The following is a 27,967-nucleotide window of genomic DNA, read 5'->3' as shown; positions in this document are numbered from 1 at the left end:
ATCCTAATGTTCTGTGAACTCTAAACAGAAGTGAAATCATTTTTGCCCTTCTATTCTTATTTTTGGGGTTAGGAAGTCTGTCATCGTTCTGTTTTTCATGTTCGACCCCTTGGTGAGACAGACCAACTGTAAACTGTGCACCTTGCCCTTTGGCGCGTGAGGATCAGTACACACCTTCCAGCCAATAAAACGCCGAGCAGGCGAAACAAAAGCGCGAACCGTGTCCGACCAGTCGACCAGTAGTGCTTGGATAAGTTTTCAGCACCACAGACCAGAGAACAGTAACAGTCACAGGCGCGCGACAGTCCTAGAGCCATGGAGCCGTCCACTGCCCCTGGTGCTGAACCGGCTGATTTCGACATGTACTCGGTGATTCCGTTCAATGTCACCTACCCGGACGACGAGATGGGGTTCGTGCCCAACGGGGAAAACTACACCCAGCAGCTCCCGGTTCAGAGCGCCTCAAATATTATAGTAGCCATCTCCATCACCGCGCTCTACTCGGTTATCTGCGTGGTGGGATTGCTCGGGAATGTCCTTGTGATGTACGGGGTGGTGAGGTAAGGCTTTTCTACTGGAACCACCCGTGGCATATTATATTTAGCCTACAATCATTGGTGGGAACTTGCTTTTGAGATTATATGCCTTAAAAAAGTATGTAAGAAAGCATGTGAATGCATATATTTGTGGGGATATGCGTGACTGAAAATGTACTTTTCTCAAGAAGGTTTTAGGCTATAGGGGAATCCTGTATTTCGTATAGAAATCGCGTTTTTTTAAATAGACCAAGATCTCATGTGTGCCTCATGTGTTAGTTAACCAAACCGTGTATTTGTCAAAAGCAAGCACAGGGCGCAAATCAATTATAAAATTAATGATTTTCCGTGATTTGAAGATGCTACACTCTATAATACTTTTTTGTTGTTGTTGCTTTTGTGCAACAATGAAACATTTTCGCTGGCGAAACAGTAAATCAGTGTTTAGTCGCGCGTGAGGACCAAAGGAAAGAGAGAGTCTGGTGGAGAGTGTGTGGTGCGTGTGTGCCTACTACACAGCACTCAAAAGAGTACTCAAATTGGGCTATCTTAAAAAAAAAAGTTTTATTATCAAATGCTCCCATTTTACAGACAATAATTAGGATCAACAGGATTCAATTATTGGCTATTCCCAATCTGCACCCTCCCTTCATTGAAATAGTACTGATGTCAGTGATGGGTTTTTTGTTTATGATGACATTACCATGCTGAGTGTATTTTTAAGGATAATCATTTTGCCCACATCACAAAAATGCTCGAACAACCCCCCTCTGACATGTTCATAGACATGGCAGGCCATGGCCAAACTTGGAGGACTGAACCCACACAATGTGTACTAAACTGAACCCTAGCAGTGTACTAAACTGAACCCTAGCAGTGTACTAAACTGAACCCTAGCAGTGTACTAAACTGAACCCTAGCAGTGTACTAAACTGAACCCTAGCAGTGTACTAAACTGAACCCTTGACAGTACTAAACTGTCTGGCATTATAAGACAGTGAGTATCCAGTCTAGTAGATCTGAATCCACTAATAACTTTATTGCCCACTGCAGTCAGACATTATAAAACCGTATCCAGTCTAGTAGCTCTGAATCCACTAATAACTTTATTGCCCACTGCAGTCAGACATTATAAAACCGTATCCAGTCTAGTAGCTCTGAATCCACTAATAACTTTATTGCCCACTGCAGTCAGACATTATAAAACCGTATCCAGTCTAGTAGCTCTGAATCCACTAATAACTTTATTGCCCACTGCAGTCAGACATTATAAAACCGTATCCAGTCTAGTAGCTCTGAACCCACTAATAACTTTATTGCCCACTGCAGTCAGACATTATAAAACCGTATCCAGTCTAGTAGCTCTGAATCCACTAATAACTTTATTGCCCACTGCAGTCAGACATTATAAAACAATGTCCAGTCTAGTAGCTCTGAATCCACTAATAACTTTATTGCCCACTGCAGTCAGACATTATATAAAACAATGCCCAGTCTAGTAGCTCTGAATCCACTAATAACTTTATTGCCCACTGCAGTCAGACATTATAAAACTGTATCCAGTCTAGTAGTTCTGAATCCACTAATAACTTTATTGCCCACTGCAGTCAGACATTATAAAACAATGTCCAGTCTAGTAGTTCTGAATCCACTAATAACTTTATTGCCCACTGCAGTCAGACATTATAAAACAATGTCCAGTCTAGTAGCTCTGAATCTAATAATAGCTTCAGGGTTGGAATTTCTGAATTTAATTAAATTCAAACAATGAATTAGAATTTAATTTGAATTGGCCTCACCCCACAAGAAGCAGAATGTGAATTTAATTGAAGGAAGAAGAATTGAATTAAAACCAATTGAAACCAATTCAATTTAGAAGTGAAACATGAGTCTCATTTCACAAATATTTTTATCAATGCCACTTATTAATGCAAATAATATACACACCATTTCAAATCTTAATTTGATTATAACTTAGATGTGAAGCAGTATTTCGCTTTGGCATGTCTCCATAAGGAAGTGTTTGATCTAATGCATTCTGGGATTTTTTTATTTCTGATATTTCAAACATTAAGGGAATTATGGATTATTATAGACAACCCACAACATGGCTTTAGAATATTTCCATACCACTATAATCATTTACAATTGTTTCAAGAGAATGAGTTTAGAAAATTAAATGTTTCAACCTTATGCTATTGTAACCAAAATTATGGGGATGAGTAGAATAAATAAGTCATTTGAATTAAATTACATTTATTTTAAATAAATGACACTTCCTTTCATTCAAATTCTGCTTCCTGTGGGGTATGTCCAATTGAAATACAATTCAAATTCATGAATTGAACAGAATTAAAGAGCAATTCGTGTCTCAATTCATACTTCACCCCAATCCTGTTATATACAGTGCCTTCGGAAAGAATTCAGACCCCTTGACTTTTTCCACATTTTGTTACATTGCAGCCTTATTCTAAAATGTTTTAAGTAATTTTTTTCCCTGTCACCAATCTACACACAATACCCCATAAGGACAAAGCAAAAACAGGTTTAGACATTTTTGCTGATTTATTCAAAATAAACTGAAATATTACATTTACACAAGTATTCAGACGATTTACTCAGTAATTTCTTGAAGCATACTTTTTTGAAATAGTTGCTGCACAGCTATTTTCCGGTACTTCAGAGATGTTTGATCGTGTTCAAGTCCGGGTTCTGGCTGAGCCACTCAAGGACATTCCGTTCATCTTTGCCTCGATCCTGACTAGTCTCCCAGTCCCTTCCGCTGAAAAACCTTCCCACAGAATGATGCTGCCACCACCATACTTCACCATAGGGATGGTGCCAGGTTTCCTCCAGACGTAACACTTGGCATTCAGGCCAAAGAGTTCAATCTTGGTTTCATCAGACCAGAGAATCTTGTTTCTCATGGTCTGAGAGTCTTTTGGTGCCTTTTGACAAAGTCCAAGTGGGCTGTCATGTGCCTTTTACTGAGGAGTGGCTTCCATCTGGCCACTCTACCATAAAGGCCTGCTTGTTGAAGTGCTGCAGAGATGGTTGTCCTTCTAGAAGGTTCTCCCATCTCCACAGAGGAACTCTGGAGTGCTGTCAGAGTGACCATCGGGTTCTTGGTCACCTACCTGAGCAAGGTCTTTATCCCCGATTGCTCAGTTTAGCCAAGCGGCCAGCTCTAGGAAGAGTCTTGGTGGTTCCAAACTTCTTCCATTTAAGAATGATGGAGGCCACTGTGTTCTTGGAGACATTCAATGCTGGAAAAAATATGGTACCCTTCCCCAGATCTGTGCGTCGACACAATCCTGTCTCAGAGCTCTATGTACAATTCCTTCAACCTCATGGCTTGGTTTTTGACATATATAGACAGGTGTGTGCCTTTCCAAATAATGTTCAGTCAATTGAATTTACCATAGGTGGATTCCAATCAAGTTGTAGAAACATCTCAAGGATGATCAATGGAAACAGGATGCACCTGAGCTCAATTTCGAATCTCATAGCAAAGGGTCTGAATATTAATGTAAAATAGTTTTTTTAATGTAAAAAATGTATATTTTTCGCTTTGTCATTATGGGGTATTGTGTGTAGATTGCCAAGGAATTTTATTTACTTAATCACATTTAGAAGAAGGCTGTAACTCTTGACATAAAGAGCCAGGAGGCTACTATCAGTATGAACTCTCCTCTCTGGTTTTCAGGGAAAAGACACATATAGTGGCCTCTTCTGCTGTGTCCTGTCAGATAATGAAAGGGGTTGTCATGACAATGGACATTAGTTGGTTTTCCGAGAGCCATATATTTAAGAGAGTTCGTCCAGGTATTAGAACGGATGCCATGTTAGCTCCTTTATTCTCAAAATGTTGGTGATGTACAATATGAGAGTGCCTCCGACAAATCCCTATGAAATTACTCGCTGTCAACAAGCAAAACAGAGCAGTGGATTTAACAGACATTTTTTTATTTATTAGCATTCGGGATAATGTGTATCCAAGTCGGTGCTGTGTTTTGGTTTCAACAAACTCCATATCTGCTTTCACTTGACATCTTCATAGGTTTTCAAAACTATCAGGAATAAACAGCACAATACAGAAGTGTCAATTGTCACCTAGCAACAGCTGTGGAGGAAAAAGTGGCGCTCTCAGAACATTCAGAGAGAAACCGCTTTGGCCCAACTCTCAAAATATAGGACTCTGGTTTCTCCCTGTGGAGGTGCTTTAAAGGGGTTTTACTAGATGGTAGGCCTATACAGCTACGGACGGAAGTTACTTTTCGTAGCAGGTTAGGAGAATTTACGCAGCAGGTTAGGAGAATGAACGTAACAGGTTAGGAGAGTTAGATTAAGGTTGCGAAAAGGGTTAAGGTTAGGTTAGCTAAAATGCTCTCCTAACCTGCTGATACAGTATGATATGTGTTCCCTTCAGTGTAAACAGCAAAAAGAGACATGGAATCTGATCTTTTGACTCCAGATTTATACCACCTCCATATGTGGATCTGAATTCTGATACAAACCGAATCCTCTGTCTGGAAGCACAGATCCGATTTTTTGCTCTAAAGTGGGGTTTTCTTTACATATGACCTGCCATTACCATGACTACCACCACAAAATGTAAAGAGAGAGAGAGAGAGAGAGAGAGAGAGAGAGAGAGAGAGAGAGAGAGAGAGAGAGAGAGAGAGAGAGAGAGAGAGAGAGAGAGATACAGAGAGAGAGAGAGAGAGAGAGAGAGAGAGAGAGAGAGAGAGAGAGAGAGAGAGAGAGGCAGTGACAGACAGAGAGAGTGGGTGTATGAGAGAGAGAGAAACAGAGAGAGACAGGGAGAGGGAGAGGCAGTGACAGACAGAGAGAGTGGGTGAGAGAGAGAGAGAGAGAGAGAGAGAGAGAGAGAGAGAGAGAGAGAGAGAGAGAGAGAGAGAGAGAGAGAGAGAGAGATAGAGAGAGAGAGAGAGAGAGAGAGAGAGAGAGAGAGAGAGAGAGAGAGAGAGAGGCAGTGACAGACAGAGAGAGTGGGTGTATGAGAGAGAGAGAAACAGAGAGAGACAGGGAGAGGGAGAGGCAGTGACAGACAGAGAGAGTGGGTGTATGAGAGGGAGAGAAACAGAGAGAGACAGGGAGAGAGAGCGGAGGGAAACAAAGAGAGACAGGGAGAGAGAGAGAGACAGAGAGAGTGGGTGTGTGAGAGAGGGAGAAACAGAGAGAGGGTGTGTGAGAGGGAGAGAAACAGAGAGAGACAGGGAGAGAGAGCGGAGAGAAACAAAGAGAGACAGGGAGAGAGAGAGTGGAGAGACAGACAGAGAGAGTGGGTGTGTGAGAGGGAGAGAAACAGAGAGAGACAGGGAGAGGGAGAGGCAGTGACAGACAGAGAGAGTGGGTGTATGAGAGGGAGAGAAACAGAGAGAGACAGGGAGAGAGAGTGGAGGGAAACAAAGAGAGACAGGGAGAGAGAGAGAGAGAGAGAGAGACAGAGAGAGTGGAGAGACAGACAGACAGAGTGGGTGTGTGAGAGGGAGAGAAACAGAGACAGAGGGTGTGTAAGAGGGAGAGAAACAGAGAGAGACAGGGAGAGAGAGAGAGACAGAGACAGACAGAGAGAGTGGGTGTGTGAGAGGGAGAGAAACAGAGAGAGACAGGGAGAGAGAGAGACAGACAGAGAGAGTGGAGAGACAGACAGAGAGAGTGGGTGTGTGAGAGGGAGAGAAACAGAGAGAGACAGGGAGAGAGAGCGGAGAGAAACAGACGGATTTAGTATTTTATTATTTTATTAGGATTCCCATTAGCTGTTGCTGAAGCAGCAGATCCTCTTCCTGGGGTCCACACAAAACATAAAACATGACATAATACAGAACATCAATAGACAAGAACAGCTCAAGGACTGAATTACACACATTTATTGGAAGAGACAGGGAGATATGAAGTGCAGAGAAAGTGGTGAGGTTGAGTTGGGTTCGATGCTTTCTGATTCTCTGAAACTGTGTGCTAGGCATGGAGTAATCAGCCTTACACAGGAAAGAAGCAGGAAAGAAAACATTGACTAGTGGAGTAAAATGAGTGTTTTTAGCATCCACAGTCAGTCGCTATTGTTCATTCACTGTGAATCGTGATCGGCATTGGATATTCATTTTGAAAACACAGCACCGTGAGTAATTAAGCTATTTAGTAGCCATCTACAGTATCTCCCCTCCCTCTGTTCTAGAGAGTTGTTGACTGGATCCATCTGGCATTCCAGGCAGGCTAAATCAAACACTCAATGTATTTGAAAGAAAATGAATACTATTTGAACCCAGGTGCCGGCTGCTTCAGAGGGAGAGCTGCCTGGGTAGATATGAAGGCTATGTTGTAGTATCCATAATAGCATTACTTATAATACGAGCCAAAGAAGACTCTTTTGTGATTACTGACTGAGGGGACTGAGGGGTGAGCTGGGGCTGACACCACCAATATTGTTGTTCATCCCTCTGTAACATAGCCCAGATCAGAAGCATTCGCTCTGCTAGCCAGCCAGCCAGCCAGCCAGCCACACACACACACACACACACACAACACACAACACACACACACACACATACAGAATCAGTAATAGTGTAGAGATGATTGTACCCAATGTACTGTGCTATGACCTACATTGAAATGGCTAATGTTATGAATGAGGGTGTGCAGTTGATAAAATGACTTCTTTGAGTGGTGTAGCTGATGTACTAGGTGGTGTACTTGGTTTATTCATACGCAGGGCATAAGCAGAGCTGTCTTTGGAGGAAAACTCCCAAACGGGGGAGAATCAGCCAATGAGCTTGAATAAGATGAACTCTGTAATACACCATAAGCTGACATCTTATAACTCTGATTAGGTGGAAATCCTTTCTTTGGGGAAATACTTCAGGGTTTACTCAAACAAACAAAGAGCAGCCATTCCTGCCTGAAATATTGTACCCAGTGGAGTGGAAGCTTTAGTTGGGTGTTTTATAGGACGGGTGTGAGTCAACACCAGCTCCCGTGTCTCGCTGCATGCCTACTCTCTTACTCAACAGTGTGTGCGTGTGTGAAGTGTGTGTGTGTGTGTGAGAGAGCTCTGGAAGGAGTCGTGTGTGTTTGGTCAGGGAAGTGGTGGGAAGCGAAGTATGGAGGAAACAGTGGGGTAGAAATGATGACAGATCAGAGCTGCAAATACACATTTTGACATCTTTCCCATATTCAGGTCATTTTAAACATATTCAAGTTATTAGCCTTATGAACATAGAAACTTGGTTGCTGTTTCTGTGCCACAACTGTTAAAAAATGTATACATCATTACTGGTAATTAGAATGTGTTCTTAAGTGTGAGTTTGGTGTGAAGTGTGATTTTACGATTGCTTACTAAAATGCGGTTGTTTAAAGACCCTAAAAAGCTATTGTTTACCTGCCCTATTTCTAAATACATCATGTCTAGTTGGGCACCACTCAGATGTTATTCTGGCCCACCAAGCCCCAAAAGTTTGAGCACTGCCTGTCCAAATGCTAATGTCTCCAATTCACAGTAAACTTATTGAGTGAAGGACCCTCATAAAAGAGTGAGTACTCTTTTGACTGGCTCCATGCAGTGTGACAAACTGATGTTTGAGTCTGTGTCTCCCATGCGCCACATTACTGTGTCAGCCCTCTGAGCTAAAGCCTAGGTAATAACTCATAGAGCAAACACAACTTTTCAGGTCTGAGGCAAGGTTAGCTATCAAGCAAGCATGGTTTACCAAACCACCTCCGTGACAGCAGCAAGACACACTACATGGCCAAACATATGTGGACACCTGCTCGTCCAAATTCATGGGCATTAATATGGAGCTGGTCCCCCTTTTGCTGCTATAACAGCATCCAATCTTCTGGGAAGGCTTCACACTAGATGTTGGAACATTGCTGCAGGGACTTGCTTCCATTCAGCAACAAGAGCATTAGAGAGGTCAGGCACTGATGTTGGCCGATTAGGCCTGGCTCGCAGTCGGCATTCTAATTCATCCCAAATGTGTTCGATGGGGTTGAGGTCAGGGCTCTGTGCCGGCCAGTCTAGTTCTTCCACACCGATCTCTGCAATCCATATCTGTATGGACTTCACTTTATACACGGTGGCATTGTCATGCTGAAACAGGAAAGGGCCTTCCCTAAACTGTTGCCACAAGGTTTGAAGCACATAGTCGTCTATAATGTCATTGTATGTTGTAGCGTCAAGATTTTCCGTTACTGTAACTAAGAGGCCTAGCCCAAACCATGAAAAACAGCCCCAGACAATTATTCCTCCTCCAAGCATGATTCATCAATCCGGAGAACGCGTTTCCACTGCTCCAGAGTCCAATGGTGGCAAGCTTTACACCACTCCAGCTGACGCTTGGCATTGCATGTGGTGATCTTAGGCTCCCGATGAACAGTTTTTGTGCTGATGTTGGTTCCAGAGGCAGTTTGGAACTCAGTAGTGAGCGTTGGAACCGAGGACAGACTATTTTTATACGCTACGCGCTTCAGCACCCAGTGGTCCCGTTCTGTGAACTGGTGCGGCTGAGCCGTTGTTGCTCCTAGACATATCTAGTTCACAATAACAGCAGACCAGGGAAGCTCTAGCAGGGCAGAAATTTGATGAACTGACTTGTTGAATGTCACTGAGTTCTTCATTAAGGCCATTCTACTGCCAATGTTTGTCTATGGTGATTGCATGGCTGTGTGCTCAATTTTTATACACCTGGCTGAAATAGCCGAATCCACTAATTAGAAAGCGTGTTGACATACTTTTGTATATATAGTTCATCTTTTCATGGTGTGCTGCCTTTGGCTGAAATGGACACATATCGGACTGGAGCCCAGTGAACATGGTTAATACTGGACCGAGTGATTAGCTTGTGGTGACAGACTATGATCAATGGCTCTGGGTGTACAAATGTTGCCTGTGGTCTGATGAAGCTGTGATCAATAAGACAATAATCAATATTCACCAGCGTCAGGAGAAGGAAGTATTCAATTTCCATCCGGTTTGTCCTGGAACCAAGGCCACTGACTGACGTTTTTAAAATGACCCTCTGTTCCCTGCTGCTGTGAATTTAACAAACGCACACACAAATACACACACGACCCTCTGTAGCCTGCAGCAGTGATTCTAACAAGGATCTGCCTCCTCCATATGTTGATTAACCTCTAAGGCAGTAGTTTTCAACCTGTGGTCCGTGGTACTTTTTTTGGTGCAATTTATTTTCCTTCAAAAATAAAAACAGTTGGGGGTATTAATTATATTTTAAGAAATGTTAATTTCTTAAAAAAATACAAATTGTTCATAATAATAATAATAGGCCTTTTAACTGTTACATTCATGGATATAAAACGGACTCAAAATTTGTCCGGCAAGATATTTAATGTTTAAAACATTTAGTGACTCCCACAAATAATGATCCTCAAGAGGTTTTGACGGTGATTTGGTGGTCCACTGAATGGAAATGGTTGTGAACCACTGCTCTAGGGACACGAGATGACAGGGCAGGACAGCAATGACAGCTCCACAGCTACAATCCCCAACTAGACTGACATCTATGATACTATCACAGTTAGAGATCATGGTTCTCATTTTGAACAGCATGATTTAACATGACATTGGAAGAAAATATCCCACTGTTTCCAAGCTTTTCAGGCTTCCAAACAAGGAGAATTGACCACCCCTATGAACCTGTGGCATTAGCTAACTACTACAGGTCCAGAACCAGTTAAACGGATGGCATGAACAGAGTGGGCACCGTGGGAAAATATCAAAAGCTCATCTTCTCCCTCATCTTCTATGATTAATGCATGCACAGGTGTCATCCTCAAAGGGAAATGGAACATAGCATGTTGTGGTGAAACCTGCCTTGGTGCTGTAACCTGACGAGAAGATGCTTCAGGTTGTCAGCTACACCCCCTTTAAAGATAGCAGGGAGGGGACCGCCTATCTTAACCAGTTCCTTGAATCGACTGTACTGTACAGTGCTGTACAGAACACCGTATTCTTTCAACATCTTGCCAGTATCTGGCCACTTGTGTGTTCTCAGCTCCTGTATGTGTAAGATCGTGCACATGTGACATTATGTCTCTTCCCCCACCGCCCACCCGCCTCCTCTCCCCTCATCTAGCCACTTCATCAACATCCATCCACACAAACAGAGCCCAGAGGCCACCCCCTCGAAGCGTCTTTCGTTGCATCTCCATCTCCGTGTGTGTGTGCGTGTGTGTGTCTCTGTGTGTGTGTCTATCATGTGTAAGCCCTGGCTCCTGTAACATTGGTTCAAGGCAGAGGGGAGTGGGCCATGGTTAGGACAGGAAAGACAAGAAGGGACATGGTCCCAGCATGGGTCTTGGTGGTGGAGGAGAGGTGAGGGTGGGTGTGCCCTGACCACGCCAGCTCAGATCAGGGCTAGCGATAAGGATTCTACATACGCAGAGAGCAAACCCATCCAATGGATATAATGACTGCCTGTGATTCACTGTCATCTTCTAAATACGAAAAATATAACATGTAATATCTAATTCTCTCCTGCTGACAGTGGCGCTAGGGAGCACAGACGGATTCATAGATGAAGTTATGCTGAATCAAAGGGTTCTAACAGACAGAGAAAGAAATCTCCCATCAAGAACAACCTTCCCTAGCGGTAAAAGAGTCTGTAACCTGCTATAGTCTGACTCATCTGAGCACCGGAAACTTCAGACAATAGATTTACTCTGTCTCTGGCACCCCAGTACATGACTCAAGCAATATTTCCTAAAACATATCTTCCTCGCCCCATTGAGATATAGTTGTGATACACTATGAGCAGGTTCACAGCGATGGACAAGTGATGTGTTTGTACAACAGAGACCCATTTAGAAACCACAGTGCTACTGACCACAGATGGATGCATTATAGATGTAGGATCTTAATTTGAGCCAGTTTGAGCCAGGAAAAGAATCCTGCAGCAACAGGAAATTTGAATGATTGTGTGAATAATAAATAACGGATATTTATGTAGGGGTTTATATGTCTTGCGCAAGGGAAAATCAAGTCTGAAATTTCTAAGTGGACATTACAAACTTCAGAAGCCTTTTTACACCTCAAATAAACAACACGTTTTAATTGTCCTGCATTGTATGAAAGTCATCCTGTAACAGGGTGATCAAATTAAGATCCTACATCTGTATACAGTACTGATATTATTAAATGTGACAATAAAATCCAATGTATAACTTTACAGCATAGGAATGGAGCTAAAAAGCTGGAAAAGCATATTGTATAAGTCAGGTACAGGATGCTGTTCGTTGGAATGATTCTTGACAGATTTGTTTGGCGTTCATCAATCCCTCCACCTAGCCTGTCTCTACTTTTAACAGTGGGATTGTTTAATTGCCAGGGCTGTGTTTGTGGTGTAGAGAGTGACTGATACCCTGGAGAGGCAGAGCCAGTAGATCAATGACCATCTTACTGACTGACACCAAGACCCAATACAGACAGAGATGGCGAGAGAGAGAGATAACCAACAATTAATCTAGTTAACCTTTTGTTTGAATAGAGACAGGTGCAATTAAAACAGAAATACATTGAATAGACAATATTTAGATCCACTGACCTGACCTTGTTTCAAGTTAAAGCGTTTGTCCCTGAGTTGGCCCATATCACAATGCCTGTCACGACTCTTCACACACACGCACACGCACGTACACGCACACACATGCACACACACGCACTTTTGTTGTAAAGTCTGTTCAATGTTGGCCAGTTGACTTGACCTGACAGGGATCACAACACATCTGTCAGATGAACAATCAAGAAGGTGGCTTTCATGGACTATTTCAATCGGGAGGGTGTAACCCTCCTGTGGGAGCCGGAAATCAGCAAATCACCAGCAGCTCTCAGTCCACATACTCGACAGTCCTGTCCCCTCTCACCCCTAACCCACCATCAGTCTCATAAGCAGATGGGATGCCTAAACATGGAATGGTCATCACAGTCCTGGCTCAAGGCCTCTTTGCTGACTTACAGCAAAGAGACATTTTGCATATGGGTGATCCTTTGTAGCTCATTTTGTAGAGTATTCCCAGACTACCCATAAGTAAAATGTATGCACGCATGACTTTAAGTCGCTTCAGATAAAAGTGTCTGCTAAATGGCATATATATATATATATTATATTACATTATAGCACACACATGCATGCACACAAGCACAGACACCGACATACACATACACTCCACAGACCTAGATTATAGCCCCAGTCTCCAGAATGATTTGGCTGGTAGTGTTTATGCACTAAGACATGTAAATTAGTACATGTTATCGACCATATCTTAAAGAGGGAGAAAGGGAATGGTCCTTCTGTAGCTCATTTGGTAGAGCATGGCGCTTGTAACGCCAGGGTAGTGGGTTCGATCCCCGGGACCACCCATACGTAGAATGTATGCACACATGACTGTAAGTCGCTTTGGATAAAAGCGTCTGCTAAATGGCATATATTATTATATTAAATCAATAGGCTATAATGTATTTATTACTGAGCGACAGGGATCAGGGTTATTCCACCTCAAAAAGTATGAAGATTGTGACACCCACCATGTCAGATTGTTCTGAAATCATTTCTGTTGTTAGAAACAGACAAGATAAGCATTCCTGCAACAGTCCTAATTTCTTACTCAGTCACCAGCTTCATCAAAAAGTGCATCGACAACGTTGTTCCCACGGTGACTGTACGTACATATCCAAACCAGAAGCCATGAATCACAGGCAGTGTCCGCACCAAGCTAAAGAAAAGGGCTTCCGCTTTCAAGTGGCGGGACACTAATCCGAAAGCTTATAAGAAATCCCGCTATGCCCTCAGACGAACAAGCAAAGCGTCAATACAGGACTAAGATTGAGTCCTACTACACCGGCTCTGACGCTCGTCTGATGAAGCAGGGCTTGTAAACTATTACGGACAACAAAGGGAAAGGCAGCAAGCTGCCCAGTGACACAAGTCTACCAGACGAGCAACATGCCTTTTATGCTCACTTCGAGGCAAGCAACACTGAAGCATGCATGAGAGCACCAGCTGTTCCGGAAGACTGTGTGATCACGCTCTCCGTAGTCGAAATGAGCAAGACCTTTAAACATTCAACAGTCACAAGGCCACGTGGCCAGATGGACTACCAGGACATATTGAATATTATATGAATTTGGGTGCAATCAAGCAGCTTAACCTCTTGCTCCTACCTGACACGCAGGCGTCCCATCTAGACATCTGGAAATGCAAATGCGCTATGCTAAATGCTAATAGTACTAGTTAAAACTCAAACGTTCATTTTTTTAAATTAAAAAAGTCGACGATAAACTTTCACAAAACACTTCTAAATACTTTTGTAATGCAACTTTAGGTATTAGTACACGTTAATAAGCAATCAAATTGATCACGAGGCGATGTATATTCTTTAGCTGTCCGTCTGGAAATAATGTCCGGGTAAATCTCAACCAAAATATCCGGTCGGAGACCTGAACAAATGGCTTGTCTCTTCTTCGTTTGACCAAGAAACAAAGCCTAGGCAAATGACAAGACTGTTGACATCGTGTGGAAGCTGTAGGTATTGCAACCTCAGCCCCATTTATTGTGGTTCGCCTTTATCAATGGATTGAAGTGGCGGATGGATATATATTTCCATTTTCAGTGATCAGATTTTCCTGCGCTTTTCGATGAAACGCACGTTCTGTTATAGTCACAGCCGTGATTTAACCAGTTTTATAAACGTCTGAGTGTTTTCTATCCACACATACTAATCATATGCATATACTATATTCCTGGCATGAGCAGCAGGGTGCTGAAATGTTGCGCGATTTTTAACAGAATGTTCGAAAAAGTAGGGGGTAGGAGTAACAGGTTAATTTCTCAGAGATCAAATTATATTTCAGCAAAAGGATTTATCAGGAATGCTAATTTTATATTTTTCTAACTACAAAAATGATTTCTTAATCAATCTGAGATAGTGGGGGTAACGGCTTGCTGAAATGACATGGAACGACCCAACAGGGAGTTAGGATTAGGAGCTTACAGTACCTGTCAAAGACTGACCAACGCCCAAAGCTGATTTCCATTTTCCAGTAAATGTTGTTTACTTCATTCTGAGTGTTGTTTCGTTTGATTTTGTTGTCCTTTTGACTTTTGAACATCAATAGCTTTTATGGTGAACACACACATCTGGACCATTAACTAAATGGACTGTACAAAATATTCACTTAATGTATCCACAGAGCCACAGTGCAAAAATCTATTGACAAGTACCGTTCTCTCTTAGGCACACCAATTTCAACACAGCATATTCTGTTAGCTCTTAGAGCATTTTACATACAGACCAATGGGCTATGACTAATATAATACTGTTTTGAAGGCAAAGTAGGTTAAGATATAATATATCTCTATGAACATATTTATATTGTGCCTTCAGAGAGATTCTGACCCCATTAGGCCAATATCTCTAACTACTCTAGTGACTCAGCCAACATGCTCCCCACTGGGCAAAAACTGGTTGAATCAACATTGTTGCCACGTAATTTAAATCCCAAAAATCTATGTGATGATGTTGAATCAATGTTTTGGGTCAGCAGGTCACCGAGGGGTGAAAGGTAGCCTAGTGGTTAGAGTGTTGGACTAGTAACCAAAAGGTTGCTGGATTGAATCCCTGAGCTGCCAAGGTAAAAACCTGTTGTTCTGCTCTGTACAAAACAGTTAACCCACTGCTCCTAGGCTGTCATTGTATTTAATAATTTGTTCTTAACTAACTTGCCTATTTTTATTTTTTATTTTTTTATTTCATCTTTATTTAACCAGGTAGGCTAGTTGAGAAAAAGTTCTCATTTGCAACTGCAACCTGGCCAAGATAAAGCATAGCAGTGTGAACAGACAACAACACAGAGTTACACATGGAGTAAACAATTAACAAGTCAATAACACAGTAGAAAAAAAGAAGAAAAAAGAGAGTCTATATACATTTTGTGCAAAAGGCATGAGGAGGTAGGCGAATAATTACAATTTTGCAGATTAACACTGGAGTGATAAATGATCAGATGGTCATGTACAGGTAGAGATATTGGTGTGCAAAATAGCAAAAAAGTAAATAAATATAAACAGTATGGGGAAGAGGTAGGTAAAATTGGGTGGGTGCTATTTACCGATAGACTATGTACAGCTGCAGCGATCGGTTAGCTGCTCAGATAGCAGATGTTTGAAGTTGGTGAGGGAGATAAAAGTCTCCAACTTCAGCGATTTTTGCAATACGTTCCAGTCACAGGCAGCAGAGAACTGGAACGAAAGGCGGCCAAATGAGGTGTTGGCTTTAGGGATGATCAGTGAGATACACCTGCTGGAGCGCGTGCTACGGGTGGGTGTTGCCATCGTGACCAGTGAACTGAGATAAGGCGGAGCTTTAGCTAGCATGGACTTGTAGATGACCTGGAGCCAGTGGGTCTGGCGACGAATATGTAGCGAGGGCCAGCCGACTAGAGCATACAGGTCGCAGTGGTGGGTCGTATAAGGTGCTTTAGTAACAAAACGGATGGCACTGTGATAAACTGCATCCAGTTTGCTGAGTAGAGTGTTGGAAGCTATTTTGTAGATGACATCGCCGAAGTCGAGGATCGGTAGGATAGTCAGTTTTACTAGAGTAAGTTTGGCGGTGTGAGTGAAGGAGGCTTTGTTGCGGAATAGAAAGCCGACTCTAGATTTGATTTTAGATTGGAGATGTTTGATATGAGTCTGGAAGGAGAGTTTACAGTCTAGCCAGACACCTAGGTACTTATAGATGTCCACATATTCTAGGTCGGAACCATCCAGGGTGGTGATGCTCGTCGGGCATGCGGGTGCAGGTGGCGAACGGTTGAAAAGCATGCATTTGTTTTTACTAGCGTTTAAGAGCAGTTGGAGGACACGGAAGGAGTGTTGTATGGCATTGAAGCTCGTTTGGAGGTTAGATAGCACAGGCCGGAAGTACACCGGGACGGGCCGGAAGTATACAGAATGGTGTCGTCTGCGTAGAGGTGGATCAGGGAGTCGCCCGCAGCAAGTGCAACATCATTGATATATACAGAGAAAAGAGTCGGCCCGAGAATTGAACCCTGTGGCACCCCCATAGAGACTGCCAGAGGACCGGAGAGCATGCCCTCCAATTTGACACACTGAACTCTGTCTGCAAAGTAGTTGGTGAACCAGGCAACGCAGTCATCAGAAAAACTGATGCTACTGAGTCTGCCGATAAGAATATGATGATTGACAGAGTCAAAAGCCTTGGCAAGGTCGATGAAGACGGCTGCACAGTACTGTCTTTTATCAATGGCGGTTATGATGTCGTTTAGTACCTTGAGTGTGGCTGAGGTGCACCCGTGACCGGAAGGGAAACCAGATTGCACAGCGGAGAAGGTACGGTGGGATTCGAGATGGTCAGTGAGCTGTTTGTTGACTTGGCTTTCGAAGACCTTAGATAGGCAGGGCAGGATGGATATAGGTCTGTATAGGTTTGGGTCCAGGGTGTCTCCCACTTTGAAGAGGGGGATGACTGTGGCAGCTTTCCAATCCTTGGGGATCTCAGATGATATGAAAGAGAGGTTGAACAGGCTGGTAATAGGGGTTGCGACAATGGCGGCGGATAGTTTCAGAAATAGAGGGTCCAGATTGTCAAGCCCAGCTGATTTGTACGGGTCCAGGTTTTGCAGCTCTTTCAGAACATCTGTTTTCTGGATTTGGGTAAAGGAGAACCTGGAGAGGCTTGGGCGAGTAGCTGCAGGGGGGCGGAGCTGTTGGCCAAGGTTGGAGTGGCCAGGAGGAAGGCATGGCCAGCCGTTGAGAAATTCTTGTTGAAGTTTTCGATAATCATGGATTTATCGGTGGTGACCGTGTTACCGAGCCTCAGTGCAGTGGGCAGCTGGGAGGAGGTGCTCTTGTTCTCCATGGACTTCACAGTGTCCCAGAACTTTTTTTGGAGTTAGAGCTACAGGATGCAAATTTCTGCCTGAAGAAGCTGGCCTTTGCTTTCCTGACTGACTGCGTGTATTGGTTCCTGACTTCCCTGAACAGTTGCATATTGCGGGGACTATTCGATGCTATTGCAGTCCGCCACAAGATGTTTCTGTGCTGGTCGAGGGCAGTCAGGTGTGGGGAGAACCAAGGGCTATATCTGTTCTTAGTTCTGCATTTTTTGAACGGAGCATGCTTTTCTAAAATGGTGAGGAAGTTACTTTTAAAGAATGACCAGGCATCCTCAACTGACGGGATGAGGTCAATGTCCTTCCAGGATACCCGGGCCAGGTCGATTAGAAAGGCCTGCTCACAGAAGTGTTTTAGGGAGTGTTTGAAAGTGATGAGGGGTGGTCGTTTGAATGCGGATCCGTAGCGGATGCAGGCAATGAGGCAGTGATCTCTGAGATCCTGGTTGAAGACCGCAGAGGTGTATTTGGAGGGCCAGTTGGTCAGGATGACGTCTATGAGGGTGCCCTTGTTTACAGATTTAGGGTTGTACCTGGTGGGCTCCTTGATGATTTGTGTGAGATTGAGGGTATCTAGCTTAGATTGTAGGACTGCCGGGGTGTTAAGCATATCCCAGTTTAGGTCACCTAACAGAACAAACTCTGAAGCTAGATGAGGGCAATCAATTCATAAATGGTGTCAAGGGCACAGCTGGGAGCTGAGCGGGGTCGGTAGCAGGCGGTAACAGTGAGAGACTTATTTCTGGAGAGAGTAATTTTTAAAATTAGTAGTTCGAACTGTTTGGGTATGGACCTGAAAAGTATGACATTACTTTGCAGGCTATCTCTGCAGTAGACTGCAACTCCTCCCCCTTTGGCAGTTCTATCTTGACGGAAAATGTTATAGTTGGGTATGGAAATCTCAGAATTTTTGGTGGCCTTCCTGAGCCAGGATTCAGACACGGCAAGGACATCAAGGTTAGCAGAGTGTGCTAAAGCAGTGAATAAAACAAACTTAGAGAGGAGGCTTCTGATGTTGACATGCATGAAACCAAGGCTTTTTCGATCACAGAAGTCAACAAATGAGGGTGCCTGGGGACATGCAGGGCCTGGGTTTACCTCCACATCATCCACGGAACAGAGGAGGAGTAGTATGAGGGTGCGGCTAAAGGCTATCAAAACTGGTCGCCTAGAGCGTTGGGGACAAAGAATAAAAGGAGCAGATTTCTGGGCATGGTAGAATATATTCAGGGCATAATGTGCAGACAGGGGTATGGTGGGGTACAGGTACAGCGGAGGTAATGATAAGAGAGGTTGTATCTCTGGACATGCTGGTTGTAATGGGTGAGGTCACCGCATGTGTGGGAGGTGGGACAAAGGAGGTATCAGGGGTATGAAGAGTGGAACTAGGAGCTCCATTGTAAACTAAAACAATGATAACTAACCTGAACAACAGTATACAAGGCATATTGACATTTGAGAGAGACATACAGCGAGGCATACAGTAATCACAGTTGTTGATTGGGAGAGCTAGCTAAACCAGTAGGTGAGACAACAACAGCTAATAAACTAGCACAACAACAGCAGATAAAATGGCGTTGACTAGGTAGAGAGGGTCGGATTAACTACACACAGAGCCTGAGTGCGGCTGGGGCCGACAGATAAAACATAAACAAACAGAATGGAGTACCGTGATTAATGGACAGTCCTGCAGGCGTCAGCTATGTAGCCAAGTGATCACAGTGTCCAGGGGGTATCAGTGGATCGGACAGGGAAGCTAGACTGGCGAGTATTATCCAGGCTAAAAAAACTGGCTGGCTGTGCTGAAGGTAAAAGTCGCTAGCAGTGGCTAACAATGACTAAATAGCTTGTAGCTAGTTAGCTGGTTAGCTTCTGGAGGTTCTTGAATGTGTTTAAAAAAATGTAAAATAATAGCGATTCCGTATCACATTGGGTGAGGCAGGTTACCGGAAGGTATAATCGAATTAAAAATTGAAAAGAGATTGAAAGTAAATATGGGTCCAGTGAGTGGATGGGCTGGCTGGGGATGCGGCGATTCAGACAGTTAGCAGGCCTGTGCTAACAAGCTAACAGTTAGTAAGCCGGGGCTAAACAAGCTAGCAGTTCGCAGGCCGAATTAGCCTAGTTAAACAAATGTGGAAAACTAATTGGATTTGCAAAAAGACATCAATGTAATGTACTCAACCAAATTTAAATTTTAAAAAACTGGAAGTTGAACTGATGTCTCTGCCCAGTGGGTCTTGGGTCTAATTACAAAAAAGTAAAGAAATCCTCTTTGCAGGAGTTTTTTAGAGGAATAGAACATATCTTCATACAGAAAATAATCCTAAGCGGTCCTCAAAGTGCTTGATCAGACACTAACAAGCCTGAACTATATCAATTCTCTTTAATCACTCATTCAGAAAGAAATAGAACCGCGTATGAAGAGAATTAGAATAACGTGTTTTACTGTTCCACGCATGTTCAAGAGATCGATTAAGTGATCATGCCCGAGAAGCTGGTGTTTGGGGGATATCGGTATGGGTGTTGTTAGGCCCCAAACACCGGCTTTGAAGGCATTATCACTTTTACACAACGGGTTACCAACATATTCAAATAATGATGACATATTTTCATTAAATGATATTTTGATTAATTTATTCATACAATTTCAACCTTCCACAAGATATAGTCCTGAAACAAACTTAGGGTTGCTACCCAAGCCGGCTGGTCGTCCGTTCTATTGGTTTGGTCGCCAGAGACGCGACCCAGGCGTTTTTTTGTTCTGTTTCTATGGACGCGACCAAGTCGTTCATTCCAAATGTTCCATTGCCATACTGGCTGGCAATGTTCTTATCCGTTGCTTGCTAGCTAGCCAACTACGGCTAACTTACAATCACGTCAAACAGTGCATACAGAAAAACAACAGTACCTGCATTTGTTTAAGCTGTTTTCTTGTGACATTTATTTGGATACATCCATAACAATGAGCTAATGAGGCACGATTTTGCCTGGCATAGAAAATGTCCTCTGTCGTTAGGACACTGTTGCTCAGAGGAGCTAGCCAATATCACAACGAACACAATAACTTCAAACTGAAGCTGGAAAGACAGCCAACTAGCTGCACTTCGTTACGCTTTGCTTTTTTTCAATTGACATTTCTTTGTATATATCCATAAAAATGATGCGAACTGAAACACTGCCTTTCTCTTTCTCTCTCTCTTGTCCCAACTCCTGACCCCAACACGTTCATTACTATGGGACAGTTGGAGATCGAATTTGAAAATTGAAACAATGTTACAAATGTCGGAGAGAAAGACAGCAAGGTTTATTCAAATCTCCATTGTTGAAAACTAAATGTTAGTCTAAAAGAAATGTGAGATTAAGTCGTGATGGTTTTTATAGTGGAGATCAAGATGATAACTTCCCTGTCTGGCTGATGAGACAGTGGATTGCACAGTCAGATGGAACAGAGTAAATAGCCATTTTAACATCATATATTTAGCCGGTTGGACCTTGTGGAATAGACACCGGTTGGAATGTGCTTTTAACCAATTAGCATACAGGATTAGACCTACCCGTTGTATAAATATGTTTATTCACTTGTTCACAGAGAAATAGAACAATGTACAAAGAGAATTGGAATGACATGTTCCAAATGTTTCTCTGCTCAACATATACAGCAAGAGGCAAGTAGTTCGAGCATCTTGGACGTGAGTGAAAACACAGGGACAAAACTCTACAGAATAAACAGTTGAAGTCGGAAATTTACATACAGTACACCTTAACCAAATACATTTAAACTCAGTTTCACAATTCCTGACACTTAATCCTAATAAAAATTCCCTGTTTTAGGTCAGGTAGGATTACCACTTTATTTTAAGAATGTGAAATGTCAGAATAATATTAGAGAAAATGATTTATTTCAGCTTTTATTTCATTCATCACATTCCCAGTGGGTCAGAAGTTTACATACACTTAATTCGTATTTGGTAGCATTGCCTTTATATTATTTAACTTGAGTCAAACGTTTCGGGTAGCCTTCCACAAGCTTCCCACAATAAGTTGGGTGAATTTTGGCCCATTCCTCCTCACAGAGCTTGTGTAACTGAGTCAGGTTTGTAGGCCTCCTTTCTCGCACAAGCTTTTTTGTTTTGTTTTACCCACAGCATTTCTACAGGATTGAGGTCAGGGCTTTGTGATGGCCACTCCAATACGCCTTTGTTGTCCTTAAGCCATTTTGCCACAACTTTGGAAGTATGCTTGGGGTCATTGTCCATATGGAAGACCCATTTATGACCAAGCTTTAACTTCCTGATTGATGTCTTGAGATGTTGCCTCAATATAATCACATAATTTTCCTTCCTCATGATGCCATCTATTTTGTGATGTGCACCAGTACCTCCTGCAGAAAAGCACCCCCACAACATGATGCTGCCACCGCTGTGTTTCACGGTGCTTCCCTTTTTCCTCCAAACATAACGATGGTCATTATGGCCAAACAGTTCTATTTTTGTTTCATCAGACCAGAGAACATTTCTCCAAAAAGTACGATCTTTGTCCCCATGTGCAGTTGCAAACCGTAGTCTGGCTTTTTTATGGCAGTTTTGGAGCAGTGGCTTCTTTCTTGCTGAGCGGCCTTTCAGGTTATGTCGATATAGGACTCGTTTTACTGTGGAAATAGATACTTATGTACCGGTTTTCTCCAGCATCATCACAAGGTCCTTTGCTGTTGTTCTGGGATTGATTTGCACTTTTCGCACCAAAGTACGTTCATCTCTAGGAGACAGAACACCTCCTGAGTGGTTTGATGGCTGCATGGTCCCACGGTGTTTATATTTGCGTGCTATTGTTTGTACAGATGAACGTGGTACCTTCAGGCTTTTGGAAATTGCTCCCAAGGATGAACCAGACTTGTGGACATCTACAATTATTTTCTGAGGTCTTGGCTGATTTCTTTTGATTTTCCCATGATGTCAAGCAAAGAGGCACTGAGTTTCGGTAGGCTTTGTAATACATGCATAGGTACACCTCCAATTGACTCAAATCATGTCAATTAGCCTATCAGAAGCTTCTAAAGCCATGACATCATTTTCTGGGAATTTTACAACCTGTTTAAAGGCACAGTCAACTTAGTTTATGTAATCTTCTGATCCACTGGAATTGCGATACAGTGAATTATAAGTTAAATAATCTGTCTGTAAACAATTGTTGGAAAAATTACTTGTGTCATCCACAAAGTAGATGTCATAACCGACTTGCCAAAACTATAGTTTGTTAACAAGAAATGTGTGGTGTGGTTGAAAAATGTGTTTTAATGACTCCAAACTAAGTGTATGTAAACTTCTGACTTCAACTGTAGCTTTCTCAACCATAAGTGTATAACAGAAAATTCTACCATGCGCACCAACCACTGTCATTACTGACTGCAAAATCTTTTTAACTTAATTATCTTTCACCAAGGTTGAGATAAATTCAAAAGTCAATTTTGTAGGTGAATTGAAATTAAATTAATTCATGTCAAAATCATCACAGAATACAACATACAGTTTGATAGCAACATCTATTTAACAAATGTCTCCACCCACAGATACACCAAGATGAAGACGTCCACCAACATCTACATCTTTAACCTGGCACTAGCTGATGCCCTCGCCACCAGCACACTGCCCTTCCAGAGCGCCAAGTACCTGATGGGGACCTGGGCCTTCGGAGAGGTCCTCTGTAAGGTGGTCATCGCCATCGACTACTACAACATGTTCACAAGCATCTTTACCCTGACCATGATGTCTGTGGACCGCTACATTGCTGTGTGCCACCCAGGTAAAGGGAGAGAACCATTCCACATGGCACCCTATACACGTTATGGTGCACTACTTTTAACCAGAGCGTATCCTCTCGCAAATAGAAATGTAAGGGAGCCTAGAGCCAATAACACTCACTGTAATATAAGTTTCAACTGAAACGTAATCTTCTGTGTGTCACCCAGTGAGAGCCCTGGAGTTCAGGACGCCCGCCAAGGGTAAGATCATCAACGTTCTGATCTGGGTTCTGTCCTCTGCCATCGGAGTGCCCATCATGGTCATGGCGGTGACCAAAACAACAGACAGTGGTGAGAAAGTAACGTTAAACTAGCTAGCACGTTTTTGACACTTCTTTCAACGGCTTTCTTGTATATTATCCCATTAAATAAGAGAATAAGTCACTATTCCTGCAAATTTACTGTACAGTTTATTACATCTTTGGTCAAATATCAATTATCTCTATAACATAAACTTCTTACAGTCTCCTCTCTAGAGCTGTCTCACCCCCGCTCACTTTAAACGTGTCTGACTCCTTTCCTTCTCTCCTCCACCCATTCCCCCCTCTCTTCTCTCCTCCACCCCTCTCTATTCCTAGGTCAGACAATGTGTACACTGAAGTTCCCCGACCCTGACTGGTACTGGGATACAGTCACTAAGATCTGCGTTTTCATCTTTGCCTTCATCATCCCTGTCATGGTCATCACCATCTGCTATGGTCTGATGATACTGCGTTTGCGCAGCGTCCGTCTGCTCTCCGGCTCTAAGGAGAAGGACCGCAACATGCGCCGCATCACCCGCATGGTCCTCGTGATTGTCGCGGCCTTCATTGTCTGCTGGACGCCCATCCACATCTTCATCATCATCAAGACTCTGGTGGAGATCGACTCTGGGTTAGTCATTATGTTTTGTGTACTTTTATTTTCTTTTCAAATTACTTTGGGTGTGTTGGAAAAGGGCATCAAATAAAATGGTGCATAACTTATTATGATTCATTATTAACAGGAACCCCTACGTGAAAGCCAGCTGGCACCTCTGCATTGCACTGGGCTACATGAACAGTAGTCTCAACCCTGTTCTCTACGCTTTCCTGGACGAGAACTTCAAGAGGTGCTTCCGGGACTTCTGCCTGCCCTGCCGGACCCGCGTGGAACGCAACTCCCTCAACAGGGGTCGGAACGCCAACCGGGAGCCCGTGTCCGTCTGCGCTCCGACTGCAGCTGGGACGGAAAGGAAGCCCGTATGACTAGGCATGGACCAGATCCCTCGTGGTTCTCGATCCAGGAGGGTCCAGCAAGACCTGCAGTCTGAGATTACCCAGATCTCCACAACGGAATTCTGACAGGACAAACAATGATTTCGTCAGACTCACACAGAGGTGTCAGTAAAGGAGGTTCCAAAACACACCATACCTTTTTTTTAAGACCTCATCATCGACATTCCTACCAGTGAGATTTAGGAACTTTCTTTATTGTAGCTCAGAAGTAGAGAGATTCAATTCTTCATCATAAATCGTTTTCAATAAAACTCTACACACATCTCTGAAGGTTCTATCTAGAGACAATCTGCGAAGGTGCCAGGCATTTTTGAGTAGTGAATTTCTGGTTTATGACAAATGGATGTCTGGCTGCAGAGTGAATACACAGGATGTTGTCAAGGACAGTGGTCCAAAGTATACGACATGGTTTTGTCAACAAGTCATCCCTGTTTGTGACTGATGACAAGCTGCACATATATGGGACTGGGGTTGTTTTGAAAATAAGACAACAGGGTAAGGGAAACCACTGAATGAGTAGATATGTAGACATCTGAAATGAGGACGTTTGACCCAGGAGGGGTTGGAGAAAACACCCAACACTGTTCAGTGACAATGACAGTTGTTACAGCTGACGGACTTCGCAAAGATTCAAAATGCTAAGCAGTGGTCTATTTTTTATCTCATGTACCAGAGACTGCATCATCCATCTTGAAGTAGTGTGAATAGACAAAACAGGCTGTAGCATGGGTACAGTACACTGTGAGTGGGATGTCAATGCTTCTCCAGGCTACAGTAGCCTTGTGCTTTGACAAACTGAGAAAGTGGAGAAGCATGGATGTCCAACCTTTGCTTATCAGATCTTTCTGTTCTCTGGGAAGCAAAGCACCTGTAAACGAACATCGATGATGAATTTTCAAAGATTGCTGATGCATATTCCATCACGCTTGACTAAGAAAAAAAAGGCAAAACAAATAGATTGCACGCGCCACAGAGGAAGAAGAAACTACAGATCCATTGTGACAGGTTGGATGATGGATGAAAACACACTTTAGTGCAAAGCACTGGGGCACGAGACACTGAAACAAAATGGGAAAATGGGGCTGATAGCTACATGAATCTGCAAACAGTGGAAATCTACCACAGAGCTCTGTGCCTGCCTGTGCTCCACTGCTGTACCATAGCATTTCCTCCCAGACACCTCGGCTCTCGGCTACAAACCTACTAGACTTTCATAGATCGGAGCAGAGAGGTAGAAGGGACCACTGAGAGGAATAACTAAACAATCATAGAACACTGAGGGTGGAGGAGCAGAACAGCCTAATCTAGATCTACACTCTGTGTGAATGCATTACTACTCTGATGAATGTAAAAATGAAACAACAACAGTAAAACAACTTGAAAACTGACAAGCCTGAAGAGTATCAAGACTGGTCCTTGTGAGACCAGGACAACAAACCTCCTGAGAATCACTGAGCATGTACATAGCTGAACCAAGTGAGATTTGGAAAGGACTTTTACTATCTGTTTTACTGTGTAATTGGAGAAAAACATTATGTCATCCGTCAAATTAAATCGATGGCAGATTAGAGAGATTTAACTATGGCATTAAGTCATGATAAGATTCCTAAGAAAGAAGACGACAGCGCTCAATTTTACCTTGAGGGCATCAACTAATTATAGTGATTAAGATTAAAATGATCCTTCATATTTCATAGGCTGCAGGCAATAATTTATGACTTTATTATAGGGTATAAATTATCCCGGTAATCTTGCAAAACATCAATGCTGATGAAAGATCAAGCCTGTAAATCGTTCCATAGATTGCAACCCACATGGCACCCTATTCCCTATATAGTGCACTACATTTGACCAAGTAGTGCACTATGTAGGGAATAGGGTACCATTTCAGAAGTAGCTATATTTTTTACTGACCTTGGGCATGATGCTATGTCATGAACCACTATGACAAGCCCAAAAATGTGGACGAGAGGTTTGTGAATCGTTTTGCATAATGATACTAGCTAGCACAGACTACAGATGAAAAGAGAATATAATTCATTACTGTTCATGTCGATGTCAGTTTAGATGATATAGTCTAACTTTTAATGGTTAGATGTCAACATTTTGGCATATTTCTAATAAGCTGAATGTGCATGACTGTGGAAATACTGAAGTCAGAAGGATGCAACATGTACCACAACATTGTGGTTTGCTGAAGGTAAGGAAACCAAAATGAGTTCCAAACTAAAATCACTTAAGGTGACTTTGTAGATGTAGATATTCTCAGAACTCCGACATATTATTTACGTAGCTGGCTAACTTTTTCAGTGACAGGTGAAATTAACTGGCTTCCGTTTGTGTATGTGATTCTGTATGCTGTTTTGATGATGACTATCGCTCCATTTTCACAGTGATATTTGATCAAATAGCTGTATGCTTTATTAGCTACTGTACTGCATAACTGCTGAGGCTAGTCTTACATTAAAAAAGAAAATAAGAGAGAAACAGATGAAGTCCCATTTATAGAATGAGATTATTTTCATCCCGTATCTTCAGTATATCTCCTGGCAGTGAGTGAAAATGCTTCAGGTCTAATAACACAGAGTGCTGAATTATTTACAGCCGAATCCGTTTCTGCTTTATGTTCTCTTTGCTTTTGTCAGTATTCCTGACAGACACACTTTATATTATTATGTGGATCTAAAACGATGTATTTATATGGCTTCTACAAAGAGAGATAGTCTATTCAAATGTGGAACAGCCTACACATTATTATGTATAACAGATGTGATATTGATTACATGCATTAGCTTTGCAAACAAGCTCAAATCGACAGGGTAGAGATATTTAAGTACTGTACTCCAGTGTAACAATGCTCACAACTTCTGTAAATGAATTGTACATCTAAATATGGTAAAAGGTACAGTACAGTACATCAATCTGACAAATGCCACAAAAATAGAAAATGATCACTTAGCCACCCATTTTTACTAGAGCAACAGTTGCTAAAAGCCTACTATAACCTTTTTGCCTCTGAGTGTCTGTTACAGAACGATGGATTTTATATTGATCAAGGCTAACTCCCACGTAGTATTTCTCGGAACCGCTGTCAATAGCTACAATACTGCAATACAATTGTAACTTTCCTTTCTCTTGTCATGTGAGTCACACTTTGTGTTGAAAATCGAATTTCATTATTTAACAATCTATCATTCATGGTTTTTATACTTATACACTGAGTGTACAAAACATTAAGGACACCTTCCTAATATTGAGTTGCACCCCCGCACCCCTCCCCCCTCCCCTTGTTGACCCCAAGGCCTGTGCTGGCCTGTATTGACTCCAATGCTTCCCACAGTTGTGTCAAGTTGGCTTGATGTTCTTTGGGTGGTGGACCGTTATTGATACACACAGGAAACTGTTGAGGATGGAAAACCCAGCAGCA

General features: G+C 42.7%; 1 protein-coding gene across 1 annotated transcript; it reads left to right on the top strand.

Annotated features, from left to right (window-relative positions):
* Positions 1 to 208: 208 nt before the first annotated feature.
* On the top strand, positions 209 to 27,967 carry LOC124042763 (delta-type opioid receptor-like). The gene is made up of 5 exons (XM_046360868.1): positions 209 to 560; positions 23,054 to 23,286; positions 23,453 to 23,575; positions 23,863 to 24,157; positions 24,270 to 27,967. The coding sequence occupies exons 1-5, from the start codon at positions 316 to 318 to the stop codon at positions 24,508 to 24,510; spliced, it is 1,137 nt and encodes a 378-aa protein (XP_046216824.1). The 5' UTR covers positions 209 to 315; the 3' UTR covers positions 24,511 to 27,967.

This window comes from Oncorhynchus gorbuscha, linkage group LG09, assembly GCF_021184085.1.
Source record: "Oncorhynchus gorbuscha isolate QuinsamMale2020 ecotype Even-year linkage group LG09, OgorEven_v1.0, whole genome shotgun sequence".
In the NCBI taxonomy this organism is placed as follows: Eukaryota; Metazoa; Chordata; class Actinopteri; order Salmoniformes; family Salmonidae; genus Oncorhynchus; species Oncorhynchus gorbuscha.
The sequence above is the reverse complement of the archived record's forward strand: the minus strand, read 5'-3'. Positions and strand labels throughout refer to the sequence as shown.

What these genes read in the sequence shown, in the direction of transcription:
- LOC124042763 (XM_046360868.1), top strand. Translation starts at nt 316, where the DNA reads ATGGAGCCGTCCACTGCCCCTGGTGCTGAACCGGCTGATTTCGACATG. An exon ending in GTGATGTACGGGGTGGTGAG is followed by an intron (nt 561 to 23,053) that starts GTAAGGCTTTTC and finishes CTCCACCCACAG; the next exon opens with ATACACCAAGATGAAGACGT. An exon ending in GACCAAAACAACAGACAGTG is followed by an intron (nt 23,576 to 23,862) that starts GTGAGAAAGTAA and finishes CTCTATTCCTAG; the next exon opens with GTCAGACAATGTGTACACTG.